Genomic DNA, 12371 nt, shown 5'->3' with positions numbered 1-12371 from the left:
GTACATTATACCATTTTATTATACTTTTTTATGTTACTTATACTTGGGATTTAGCCAGGACCGGATTTAGCTAATGGAGAGCCCGGGGCACTTTTAGATCATGGGCTCCCGTGCAAAAAATTTTTTTGCTCTAACGGCGCGAAAAATCACCTCTACAACTACAGTATCATTAATCCGGTACTGCACAGCATTTTGCAGAAACTTTAAAGGCTGAAAGGAAAAATTATAACACAAAATCACATTTTTTCCACGTAGGGAGACCCTTCAAAAGTCGGGGGGCCCGGGGCACCTGCACCCTTTGCCCCCCCCCCCTAAATCGGGGCCTGGATTTAGCATCATCAGAAAAGGTATACTAGCTATAAGTATTACCGTTATGTTTAACATTATCAAGGCGGTATTATCACGTGAACTTTGAAAATGTTCAATCTTGTTAGTTCAAAACTTGATTTTATTCTGTTACTTGGATGTACTTTTATACAAATACAACAAAAATGCAATGGCTGCAAAAATTTTCTAAAAAAATAGCCGGTATTGTTTGGAAGTTGTTAAATATTGACAAAGATGTTGCTGATGAAAAAAATAAGAAAAAACCACACGCTAAAGTGTTAGACAAAAGTTTTTTTAAAATTGTAAGAAGTTTCATGTTATAAAAAGGCAGTTTTATTGCTGAGTGCTTACGCAGGCTCGGGGCATTCGTCTTCTTTCTCGTCTGAGTTATCGCCGCAATCGTCTTCGCCGTCACATTGCCAGCTCGAGTATATGCACTTGCCATTGTCGCATGTGAACCTATAGGAGGGGCAGGTGAAGTTTCCTGCAAATGAAGTCATTTTGAAATTCTGTGCTTTTTCGTTTCCACACAGTTTTCTATGTTAACTGTAAAGTCTATACCACTTGTGAAAAAAAGTTATTTTTGGATTCAATTTTGTAGTTTTTTGTGTTCAACTTTAAGTCTCAATATTTTAAACTTTCTGCTGGTAAAATTGCTAGCCTACATTTAAAATATCAACAAAAGAAATAAAAAGATATTCGCTTACTGAAATTTTTTTCTCTAATATTTTCTGGTTTGGTTGTAATAAAAGCAAACTACTACGAAGCACAATCGTAATCAACAATCGTAATCAAACTACGAAGCACAATCGTAATCAAACTACGAAGCACAATCGTACAAAATATCATAACACAGTCGCAAGTAAATTTGTGTGAAAGGTATCTTGGATTAAAACCAAACATTGAGCTTAATTTTTGACAATGCAGCCAAGCCCCACTGTATTATCTCAATCTTGTTTTACGTGCAGCCTCCCAGTTTCATTTACGCATCAGTACTGTACTGTAGGGTGGAGTGAAAAAAATTTTTTTTTCCAAATCAAAAAACATGGGGTCTGTATACAGGCCAAATGTCCCAAAACGGCTTTTCAAAACATTTTTTGGGGGTAGCTGTCAATATTGGCAGCGCTACCGCCACCTGGTGGCTATGAGCGAGCAAAAATTCTTAAATACTCCATAACTTTTGATACACACATGCTAGAAGGTTGGTTTTGGTGTCTATAGATGCAAAATACATATGTTTATATCTGCTCTAAGAGACATGTTTTCTTTAAAATGCTTCTAAATTAAGTTATTTGCAAAAAACTGATTTTTGCATTAAAATTTAACAAAAATAACATTTAATGTTATACTTTTTCCTTTGCAGAAATACAATTTATCATAAGTTACTTGTAACTTTGTTTAAAGCTATTTATTATTCATTATGATGAGAACAAGAAGTCAATTACAAGTTAAAAAAGTATTGCACAAAGACTATGTTTTCAGAAGTAAGAGTTTATTTCCTGATGGGAAGCTACCCACTGCAAAAGATGTTTTACAACGAGTACTACACGAAGATAATTGGACAAAAGAAAAAACAGCCAGTAAAATTGCACTAGAATTGGTTAATCATTGGATCTATTGCAATGTTTATACTCTACATCACACCACAGTTGCACACAAAATATTTGACCTTGTAAAACAGTTCTGTCGTCTAAACAGATACCCGAAAAAAAAAAGAGGAGCAAAATATGAGAAAGATATAGAAGACTTCATGGAAAAGGCAAACCAACTTTTCGATATCTTTTGTTATGATATTGTGCGACGTAAAGAACATGAAAAGCAACATCAACTGAGAATGTCAGACGATGACTATGCATTCTTCAATGACCAAAAAGGACCAAGGCTTGCCAAAACATCATCTTCTGTTGAAATATTAACACCGTCTGATGTTCTTTTTGCTAGAAAAGCACATGCTAGTATTGTATCTACTGGTACTTCAGTGTCAGATAATCAACCTTCTTTGTCATTGGAATCCCTTAGTGGTGAATCACAATCTGAAGATGATGGTGATGTTTCATCTTCTTCATCATTCATTGGTCCACAAGTTCCTGCTATTGGCTTTCAAAATAGGACATCCTATCACAATTTGGCTATGGCATGTGACAGGTACGGTGTGTCTGACAGAGTTGCCTCTGTAATAGCAACCGCCGCTCTGAAAGACCATGGCATTATAACAAATGAAGAAACCACGTTTGTTATAGACCGTTGCAAGTTGCGAAGAGAACGAGCTAAATACAGAGAAGAAATGCGTAAGAACGATGATGAGTTATATTCAAACGTCGATGGAATATACGTAGATGGAAGGAAAGATTCAACTCAAAGTGTTACCCAAATTAACGGCAAATATTATCGCAATTCTGTGCTTGAAGAGCATTATGTAATAGTAGGGGAACCTGGCGAGTTCTACTTGTCTCATGTAATTCCTGAAGATGGAAAGGGCATCAGTATTGCAAAAGTGCTTCATAACGAATTGGAAGGAACTGTTCTCTTGGATCATCTTTGTGTGATAGGTAGCGATGGTACAGCATCCATGACGGGAGCCCATCGAGGGGCAATTCACTGCTTGGAACAACTAATAGGTAGGCCTTTACAATGGGCTATTTGTTTGCTCCATTGCAATGAGCTTCCTTTGCGCCATGTTTTTATGGAAATTGATGGCTCAACCAAGGGGCCTGATTCCTTTTCTGGAAATATTGGGAAATGCTTATCTGGATCTGTTTCTGACTGGGATATAGTCCCATTTAAAGCAATCTCCAGTGTTAATTTTCCAGAATTACCAAATGCTATTGTGGATGATCTCAGTTCGGATCAGTATTATTCGTACAGAATATGTTGGGTGGTAATTCTTGGTGATGTGGATGCAGATCTTGCATTATTAGAAGTCGGTGGGCTGTGTCACTCAAGATGGCTAACTTTGGCATGTAGGATCTTAAGGTTTTATGTTTCTGTATCAACGCCATCTCCAAAGCTTGTCATTATTGTAGAATTTTGCATAAAGGTTTATTTCCCCTCTTGGTTTGAAATTAAACGCAAACATTCAATATCTGATGGTGCCAAAAATTTCTACAACATGATTAGAAGAGTAATGACCTTTCCAAACTCAAAAGTACAGAAGATTGCTCTGAAAACTCTGCAACGAAATGCTTTCTTCACAAACCCTGAAAATATATTACTTGGCATGCTTGGAGATGAAGATGAGGATACCAGAAGAATAGCCGTCAATAAAATACATGCTTTGCGTGGTAATGCAACAACATCAGCTGTAATCTTTGATTCAGACAACTTTGATGGTGGGGCATTGGAGCAATCAGATAGTGAGGAGGATGAACAATCAGAGACGCCTGCTTCTACAGCCACTGTCAGGAAGTTCATTATTCCCAAGTTAAACTTTGGTGCAAAATGTTATTACAAACTAGTAAACATGAATGTGTTGGAGCTGACAGAACCACCCATTCTAAGAAGCTTATCAAATAGCGACATTGATGAAATTAGGAGAACACCCCTTCGTATGAATCATCCTTGCCATAACCAAGCCGTGGAAAGGCATATTAAAGTTGTTACCGAAGCAAGTGCATCTGTTTGTGGTTTTGCTCGACGTGATGGAATGATTCGTCAAAAACTGAAATCAAGAAAACTAATGAAAAGAGATGACACGAAACAACAATTTTGCTGTTGACGAAAGTAATGAATATTTTGAATTTGATTATGAATGATAATACAAACATGAACAACACGATTGATGTAAATTAAATAATTGATAGTAAATTGCTTTTTGTAACTTGGTAAGCTAATGTTAAGAATATTGCTATCACAGTAAATTAGTAAACTATATTGTGACAATCTAAAATGTCATTGATTTAAATAATTTGAATTTGCCAAAATTTAAAACATCATTAATTGCCAATTGGGTTTATGATTAAATATAATGTGATACTGATTACAAAAAGAATGGTGAATTGAAAAAGTTGTAATTCATTATAATATATAAAATACTACATGTAAATTACTTTTCCTACACATACAACATTATTATATACAGTACCAGCATACCAGGGCCTTACACTACAGTACATAGTAAATTCCACTTATAAATGATCAGTCAAATTCAGTCAAAATCATTTTTTGCTAATAACTCAATTTACAAGTGTTTTAGAGAAAACATGTCTCTTAGAGTAGATATAAACATGTGTATTACGCATCTATAGACACCAAAACCAACCTTCTAGCATGTGTGTATCAAAAGTTATGGAGTATTTAAGAATTTTTGCTTACTCGTGGCCACCAGGTGGTGGTAGCACTGCCAATATTGACAGCTACCCCCAAAAAATGTTTTGAAAAGCCGTTTTGGGTCATTTGGCCTGTATACAGACCCCATGTTTTTTGATTTGGAAAAAAAAAATTTTTTCACTCCACCCTACAGTGTACTGTGGGCTACAACTAATCTGAATGTGAATTTCTCACCGCAATCTTTTTCATCGGAACCATCTCCACAATCGTCGACTGCATTACATTGGTAGAAATTATAAATGCATCTGTCATTGTCACATTGAAACTGGAAAATACATACAAATAAAAATAAAAATAACGCTTTGGAGTGCAAAACGTCTTAAAATATCAAGACGGCAAAGAAGTGTCTTCAATCAAAACTTTTTGTTGTGTTAATCTTGTCACTGTATTCACAATGGGTAAGAAGCCTTACCTTACAGTAAGAACAAGAAGCTTCACTGAGCAAGCTACTTTTGTTTGAAAAATATGTTTTTAAAGTACTCGTCAAAAATTTGCTTTGCTGTTCAGTTGTTGAAACTATTTGACTGCTTCGGACCTAACAGAGTATTATATAAAATAAAACGTGGCGGACTGAAGAAAGTATTAACAAAAATGTCATCTTTTTTCCATTGATTGATTGATTCATTAAACCTTTATCCTCGGACTGGGGAAGCTTCATGCAGAGCTTAATCCTGGCGGTTGAGCATACTTGTAGAGGCTTTGAACCACTGATGCAGGCTCAGCACCGAGATTGACAGAGTGAAGTTTCCGATTGTTGAAGTCTTGTTACTGGGGAGTTATTTCATCCATTAATGCCGCTGAATGGAGAGCAGTTCTAAACGTGCGTTGCTCAAGCGCACATCCCGATAGTCGAACCAGCGCCGCTTGACCTTGAAGCTTCTTCGTTCCAGAAGTCACGCGCTAACCAACTGAGCTATCAGGGCGGACAATTTGCCTTTTTAGAAACTGCAACTCATTAGCACATTTTTTCAGCTCTATTTGATTCACCTTGAATGTAAGCAGGCAGGAAATCACTACAATGGTGTATCGATGAAGATATCAACTCGTCTTCAACTGACCTGACTGCTTGTGCACAACGGTGGAGGACGGTTATCCGGATCCGGGATACAGGCGAATGACGTTGCACCAGTCTTGAAACCATCAGCACATCCACATACCCGAGAACCTATTTCATATTTGTATAAAATAATTATATGAATACAATATAATTATATACTGTAGATAGATAAAACCAAGCAACCACACGGCATTTAACATCATACATTAAATTGAACATAAACTATAAACTACGAACGTTTTCGGCCATACACATGTTAGCCCTTTCCAAGTAACGAAAAATAACTGATTTTACATCTACATTGAAAATAAATAACTGATCTACACAATAATATATTACATTAAATGCCGTGTGGTTGCTTGGTTTGATCTGTCTCTTTACCAAAATTGAATTAATATATATATTATTTATTTTGTAAATTAAATTTTTTTATGTTTTTTTCTTTTGACGTTTAAACCTTTTCTTTGCTGCTCCAAGCATTGAGGTTCTCTACATTTTTACACCCGTGAAAAAGTGGCAGTAACTCGGGCTAGATGTTGGACAAGCATAGCTATAGTTCATATAGTTGCTTCATTACTGAGTGTTTTTATTCTTTGGCTTCCAAAAATTTATTTTTTATAACGGCATTGCTATTAAGATTGGGCTACATTCAGTTTAACTGCAAAACTTTACCTTTCTATGGTGCCTCCTTTAAAAATATAGGCTAAATGTGAACTTGGAAAGTTGGGAAAAGTTTAAAAAAGTGGGAAATATTTTTGCTGAACGCAGTTATATATATATATATTTTTTAATTAAAACATTGTAGGCTTCATACGAACGTGGCGCGGCAAACCCCGATTTGAGTCAAAGTAATTACCATAAATACTGCAATGACTGTAGTAGTCTATGCAAAGAAATTTATATTCACACGAGTCAGTTCAACCATATATAGCTAAAAATCGATTTTTAGCTATATATGATTGAACTGACTCGTGTGAATATAAATTTCCTTGCATTACAAGACATGTAACCGAGTCGTTCATATCAAGCATTGTTGTGGGTTTGACACCTGTCAGAAAATACTTCATTTTCTTGATCTGTAGTAGTCTACCATACTACTGTATAGATCATCTGTACACCGGCTTTCTGTAATAAATCCCATCTTTAAGCAAATATGTTGTTAAGAGCTTTACGACAAAAGAGAATGACAACAATCTAACATGAATGTTAATTACACTATTTTTATATTGTCACAAAGGTACATTGAATATTGAAGATTTCTTATTTTCTCGCTTGCTTTTTCTGTTCCTGATCGTGAAACATAATGATAATGATAAACCGTGAAAATACTTCTTGTTTTACTCACGATCTGGGATGGGAAAGCAAAATTGCTGGCACTGTCCGTTTGGATTTTCCGGTCGGTTGCATTGGTTTGAAGCGTATTTGTTCTGCAATAAAACATCGAAAAACATGCTACAACTCTGCGTCATTGCTAAGGCATCTTTAGGTAAACATGTAGCCTTCTCTATTGTTGGAGGTTATTGTGAAATATTTTCTTGTTAGGTTTTCTTCTGCAATAGCCTTGATGCAGTCAAACCATCGATATAACCAGCACTGACCAACAGTGAATATCGCAACAAAACAAACCTCTATACTTCACAGGTTTTTCGACCTTTTTATTCTCATTCACCCGTTGCCGACTCACTGAAGGTAAATTACCTCCATCTTTCGTTTCAAGTCAGATTTTGACATGTAGCCTATGATATGGCCCAGTTTGTATTTTCTTTAGTAAATTTACCCATTTGACGAAACGAAATTTGGAAGTAAATTTATTTCTCAGTTGAAAGCCATTGCTCTATGGGGTGGTAGTAACAAACCAATCGGTAAGAAAGATCCTCAAAATTTTCATGCCAAGAAATTTGCAAATGCAATCAGATCATAGACAGCTAAGTATTGCTGCATTTTCAACACATACCGTGCCAGCAGAAGTATGAACAGTATTCAATGTAAGCTTCTTTAAGTTTAGAAAGACAAGTTGTTTCTTGGTAAAACAGTCCGGTAGACAATACCTGTAGATCCTTGTCATAATAGTACATTGAATTTGCGAAGGGAATTCCTTCTCTGACAACTTCCGCATTGAGGGGATAGTTATTGGCATACTTGTGTACTCTCGACAACACGTCGGTTCTCGAATCTGTGTAGTAGCTGTAGATAAACATAAAGCAAAATTAACTACCAAGCAAATGCATAAAGTTGATGTGCTATACGTTTAAGCATCTATGGCTTATGTGTGCAGGTATATAAGCTATAGTTTTTTACTTGATGTAAGCATAGTAAGTAGTTAATACTTGATTAAGCATAGTGTTTTATGCAGTTTTTGGTTAATAAACTAAATTATTGCAAACGAACAGCCATAACTAGATTCATGCTTAACTAAAAGTTTTCGTAGATTGTCTGCTGAGTGCTGAGAGCAACGCATATCTGCGATACAGTGCTATAACACATTGTTATTAATTGTGATATTACAAAAACGTTAGCTCAGTTTCGCCATGTTAGCTCAGTTGGTCAAGCCGCTAGACATTGTACACAAGAAAAAATTCAAGATCAAGTGCCGCTGGTTCGGCTCTCGGGGTGTGCGCTTCAGCAACGCAGTTAAAGACTGCTCACCATTCAGCGGCCTATAGTGTATGGGATAATTTACATTCAACAAACTTCACTTTGTCGATCTCGGTACGCGGGCCGGCGTCATTGGTTCAAAGCCTCTACACGTATGCGAAACTGCCAGGGATAACCTATTGGAGGCTTTTGCATTCCGAGGATAAAGACTCGTCAACCAACTAAAAATGTGTTAAATTAAAGAAAACTAACACATAGTCCTCAAAATAAGTCAGCGATGATGGGTATTGCAAAGACGGGCTGATTTTCAATTGCGCTCTTCCATATCCGTTTAAATGAATCACTTCAATTCTGTCGAAGTAGCTGTCAAGCCAATATAGCTGACCAGATCTGCAATGAAAGAATATTTAAAGAACTTCTAAACCTGCTTTCATAAGTAAAGTTTACACTGAGAAAAAAGATTCACAGAGCACGTGGTATTTTCTAAAGTAACTTTTCTGTGATTTAGAGTATTTGTATTTTATAGAACGTTAATTAATGTTGTGCTGGAAGCTGTGCTATTGCGAGGAGTTCTCCATTCTATATGTAACTTTTACTCAATTGATAAAAACACACTGTTAAAGTAGGCTTCGACATCAATCATCATCTATCAACAAATGCTCACACTAAGTCGATGCATATATCCGAAGGTGTTCCTATGGTGGTGTTGACCAGATCAACAGCATGAGACCCATCCAACCAGGCTGTCCTAATCCTGGCGGGACGACCGGCAGTGGACCAAGCCATCAGCCTGAAATTGTACAGAGAACAATTGAAAAGAGATGATATAAAAAATCTTATGAGTTATGGAAAGATAATACTGTACAATGTGGGTAGAGAAATTGTTTTTTTAACCCTAAACAAACAATGCTTAGCAACACCACAACATTTAACACTATAACATAACAAAATAAATTAAAATGTTTTGTTATAATGTTAAATGTTGTGGTATTGCTAAGCATTGCTTGTTAAGGGAAGAGGAATCTTGCAATTTTTTCACGTGACAGAGCACCGTCAACATAGACATAGAATCTTTACTAATTTGCAAGAGTTGTACCGCAAATATTACTAATAGACCATGTTCTGATGCATCTGCAGTCTACCTTAAATAATAAAATTTAAGACATTAATGTGATGTAAATATAAATTACGATTAATTTCTAATTATCAATGATAACTAAGTCTAATATTAGCTTGTAAGAATATTTAAAGAATATATTCGCTGTAGTGTTGTAGCCTACAAATCCAGTGAACTTCAACATATAATTGCAATGTTGTTAAAACGTAAATGTCATTTCTAGGCTTATGATTAAACAGCTTTATTAGAATTACGCAACATGCGTAAAGCTCAATACATCGGACTGTGTATATACAGTAGGCCTACAGTACACAAAATCGAAAAAAGAAATGCATAAGAATGAAGCGGTAAGGCAGAGGAGAGGCAAAATCACAAGGCGCTCAATTGCGCAAGGAAAAACACAAATTAATGACGCAAAATTATGTGAAGACATTTAGCATTTGCCTATGTTGATCAGTTTTTTAATTTCAATTTATGGAGAACATCAGTCAGTTGGTTACTTAATTAAGGCTAACAAGAATACGGTCGAAAACGTTTGTAATTTTTAGTTTATTTTGATGTTATTATATTGTGTTAAATGCCGTGTGGACGTGGTTGTTAGGTTTTGTTTGTCTATGAATGGAATAGGTCAAAAAAAGAAAACACGAGCTCAAAAAAGAAAATAATTTCAGTCACTTCCTTTTTAGTTTACATAAACTAAAATAAAAAAGCGGATAAACATGTAACAAAAGTAACGACCATTGAAAAAACCTTTTTCGCTTGCTGATCTTAATTACTCAAATACATAATTTACGCAAAAAGGACTCAACTTGCAAAAAAACGTCAAGATTCAATGTTTTTAAAAGTCATATTTCCATAAAGTTTGTTTTCCGTTGCACCACTTTGCTAAGTGGTTACACGCCCGAATCAAGATCAAGCGGCGCTGGTTCGGCTTTCAGAGTGTGTGCGTTTGAGCAACGCATTTCAGGACTGCTCTCCATTCAGCTGTACCTAAATCGCAAACTTCACTCGGTCAATCTCGGTAATTGGCCCTGCGTCAAATGGCAGTCCGAGGATAAACATTCAAAACCAACAAACCATTGTTAACTCTCATAAGCCTACTTATCAATTATGGTCAGCAAAGCGTGTTAGTTTCAACATGCGGAAGCTAAAACAGAACGGTTCGATACGCATGAGTGCTTTCAAGACTTCCTATTGCAGGCGCAATCAACATTTTAATCAGCTGGCACTTAACAGACAGCAAGCCAGTTAAGTTTTTACATTGATTCAACGTCTGTAGACGTCGTCAAGTAAAAAAAAAACTGATTTGCTGATTGGGTTAATACACCAAGTACTTCCAGCTGATTGCCATTTAACAAGCAGTCAACACTATCGAGATGGTTTGATTCATTAAGCCGGGAGTCATTCCTGTTTATTTAACCTGTTCAAGATTGCGGCGCAAATTCTAAACTGACTAAACAAACAAAAGCGAGAAAAAACAAAACAAAATTTTTACAACTTCACCATAAAGAACTCATACGGCGATGATGACCATAAAGAATAAACATATTTACATTCTTATGGTATGATCATCTGAGTTTGACTATGCTAAAGGTAAGCACAGTAAATGGAAAATATCAAAACTCATAGGTGAAGCCTGGCCCCTGGAGCCAGGCCCCGTTACAACTTATTTGAGGGCACGAGTTTGTAAGCAAATGAGTTCGTCATGGGCCTCAGTGTGGTGTAATACAAATACAATTTATGATATTTTCAACACATTGACAAAAAGTTAAGATTCATTCCTTGTTTTCTGATTATAAGTTAGTTTTTCAATTTGAAAAGAAAAGCAAGGGCAAGAGCCACACTAATTGTAGTATGTTTTTTTTTTAATGCTTTTCTTACCCCCGTGTAGGATGCACTGCAATTGACAAGGGTGCGTATACTTCGGTGAAAAGGTTCTTTCTTAAGTCGTGATCTGTGTCCAACCTCACAACAGCAATGACTCGGCGCCCGCTGTCACTGTAGTAAAGGTTGTTGGTGGCCCAGTCCAAAGCCATAGCTCTGACGTAGGTTATCCCATTGCTGACGACATCGGTTGGATCGTCTGCGACGTTTACAAATAAAAAAAATTATTTCATGCGTTTTTTTCCGATTTTAGCTAATTGTTACAGTAAATTGCAAGTATTTGATAAAAATTTAATATAAAGTTTGAAAATGTAATAATATGAAAACCAGAAAACACAATATGAAGAACGTAATGTTACCTCTTGTATATATCTGAAAAAAAAAAAACTTGAACAAATCAAAGATGATTTTGGTCTGATATCTATTGGCATACAGAGATTTTGAAGAAAATAACCGACGAGTTAAATTCTTCGCAGTTAAAAGATACACATTTCTGCAGAGCTTCTACTTAATGTTTGATGATAAAAGCATTGACATAAGCAAACGAAAAATCGTTAAGAACAAGCACAAACCTGAACCGTCCGCAAGTCTTCGTTGAATAATTTTTTTCCATGAGTCAGCATAATAAACATAACCTTTCGGTGCGTCAGCAGAAACCGACACAAACGTTTGCCTGTCGGCAAGGATGGGCAACATCACATCTTTGTTGTCAAATTGTCCGGTGGGGATTCCCCGGATTGCATTGTAAGTATTGAACAACAAAAAAGAATCCACAACTGAAAAGAAAGGCTGGTTAGGATGAGACATATTTTTCATCATTTTTGTTACGAAAAAAGATAATGTAAAGTATTTCGGACTGTTAGACCAAATATTTTACTTTTAAGTCAAACAACAAGGTAAAAAGACCTACATACGTGAACCGGAATTAGTTGACTGCAAAATAACTTTGTTTACCTGTGCAGCGGACCCTATGCTTGTGAACAAAAACAGTTGAAGTGACGTCCTTGTTTATATACTTCAATAAATATTCCGTAAATGCAACCTTTTTTTTAATGTTTGGCAAAT

At 36.0% G+C, this 12371-nt stretch overlaps 1 protein-coding gene across 1 annotated transcript in view; it reads right to left on the bottom strand.

The window, feature by feature from the left end:
* The window catches only part of LOC145786332 (low-density lipoprotein receptor-related protein 2-like), an 82650-nt gene that overhangs the window by 48045 nt on the left and 22234 nt on the right, over positions 1-12371 (bottom strand). The window contains exons 16-24 of the mRNA XM_082598007.1: positions 11879-12082; positions 11304-11505; positions 8970-9095; positions 8558-8695; positions 7759-7894; positions 7056-7137; positions 5712-5818; positions 4828-4918; positions 679-811 (exon numbers count right to left, since the gene is read on the bottom strand). Of these exons, the coding sequence (XP_082454133.1) occupies positions 679-811; positions 4828-4918; positions 5712-5818; positions 7056-7137; positions 7759-7894; positions 8558-8695; positions 8970-9095; positions 11304-11505; positions 11879-12082 (1219 nt within the window). The remainder of the gene's footprint in view (positions 1-678; positions 812-4827; positions 4919-5711; positions 5819-7055; positions 7138-7758; positions 7895-8557; positions 8696-8969; positions 9096-11303; positions 11506-11878; positions 12083-12371) is intronic.

This window comes from Aplidium turbinatum, chromosome 1, assembly GCF_918807975.1.
Source record: "Aplidium turbinatum chromosome 1, kaAplTurb1.1, whole genome shotgun sequence".
In the NCBI taxonomy this organism is placed as follows: Eukaryota; Metazoa; Chordata; class Ascidiacea; order Aplousobranchia; family Polyclinidae; genus Aplidium; species Aplidium turbinatum.
This window is presented reverse-complemented; position numbering and strand designations above follow the sequence as displayed.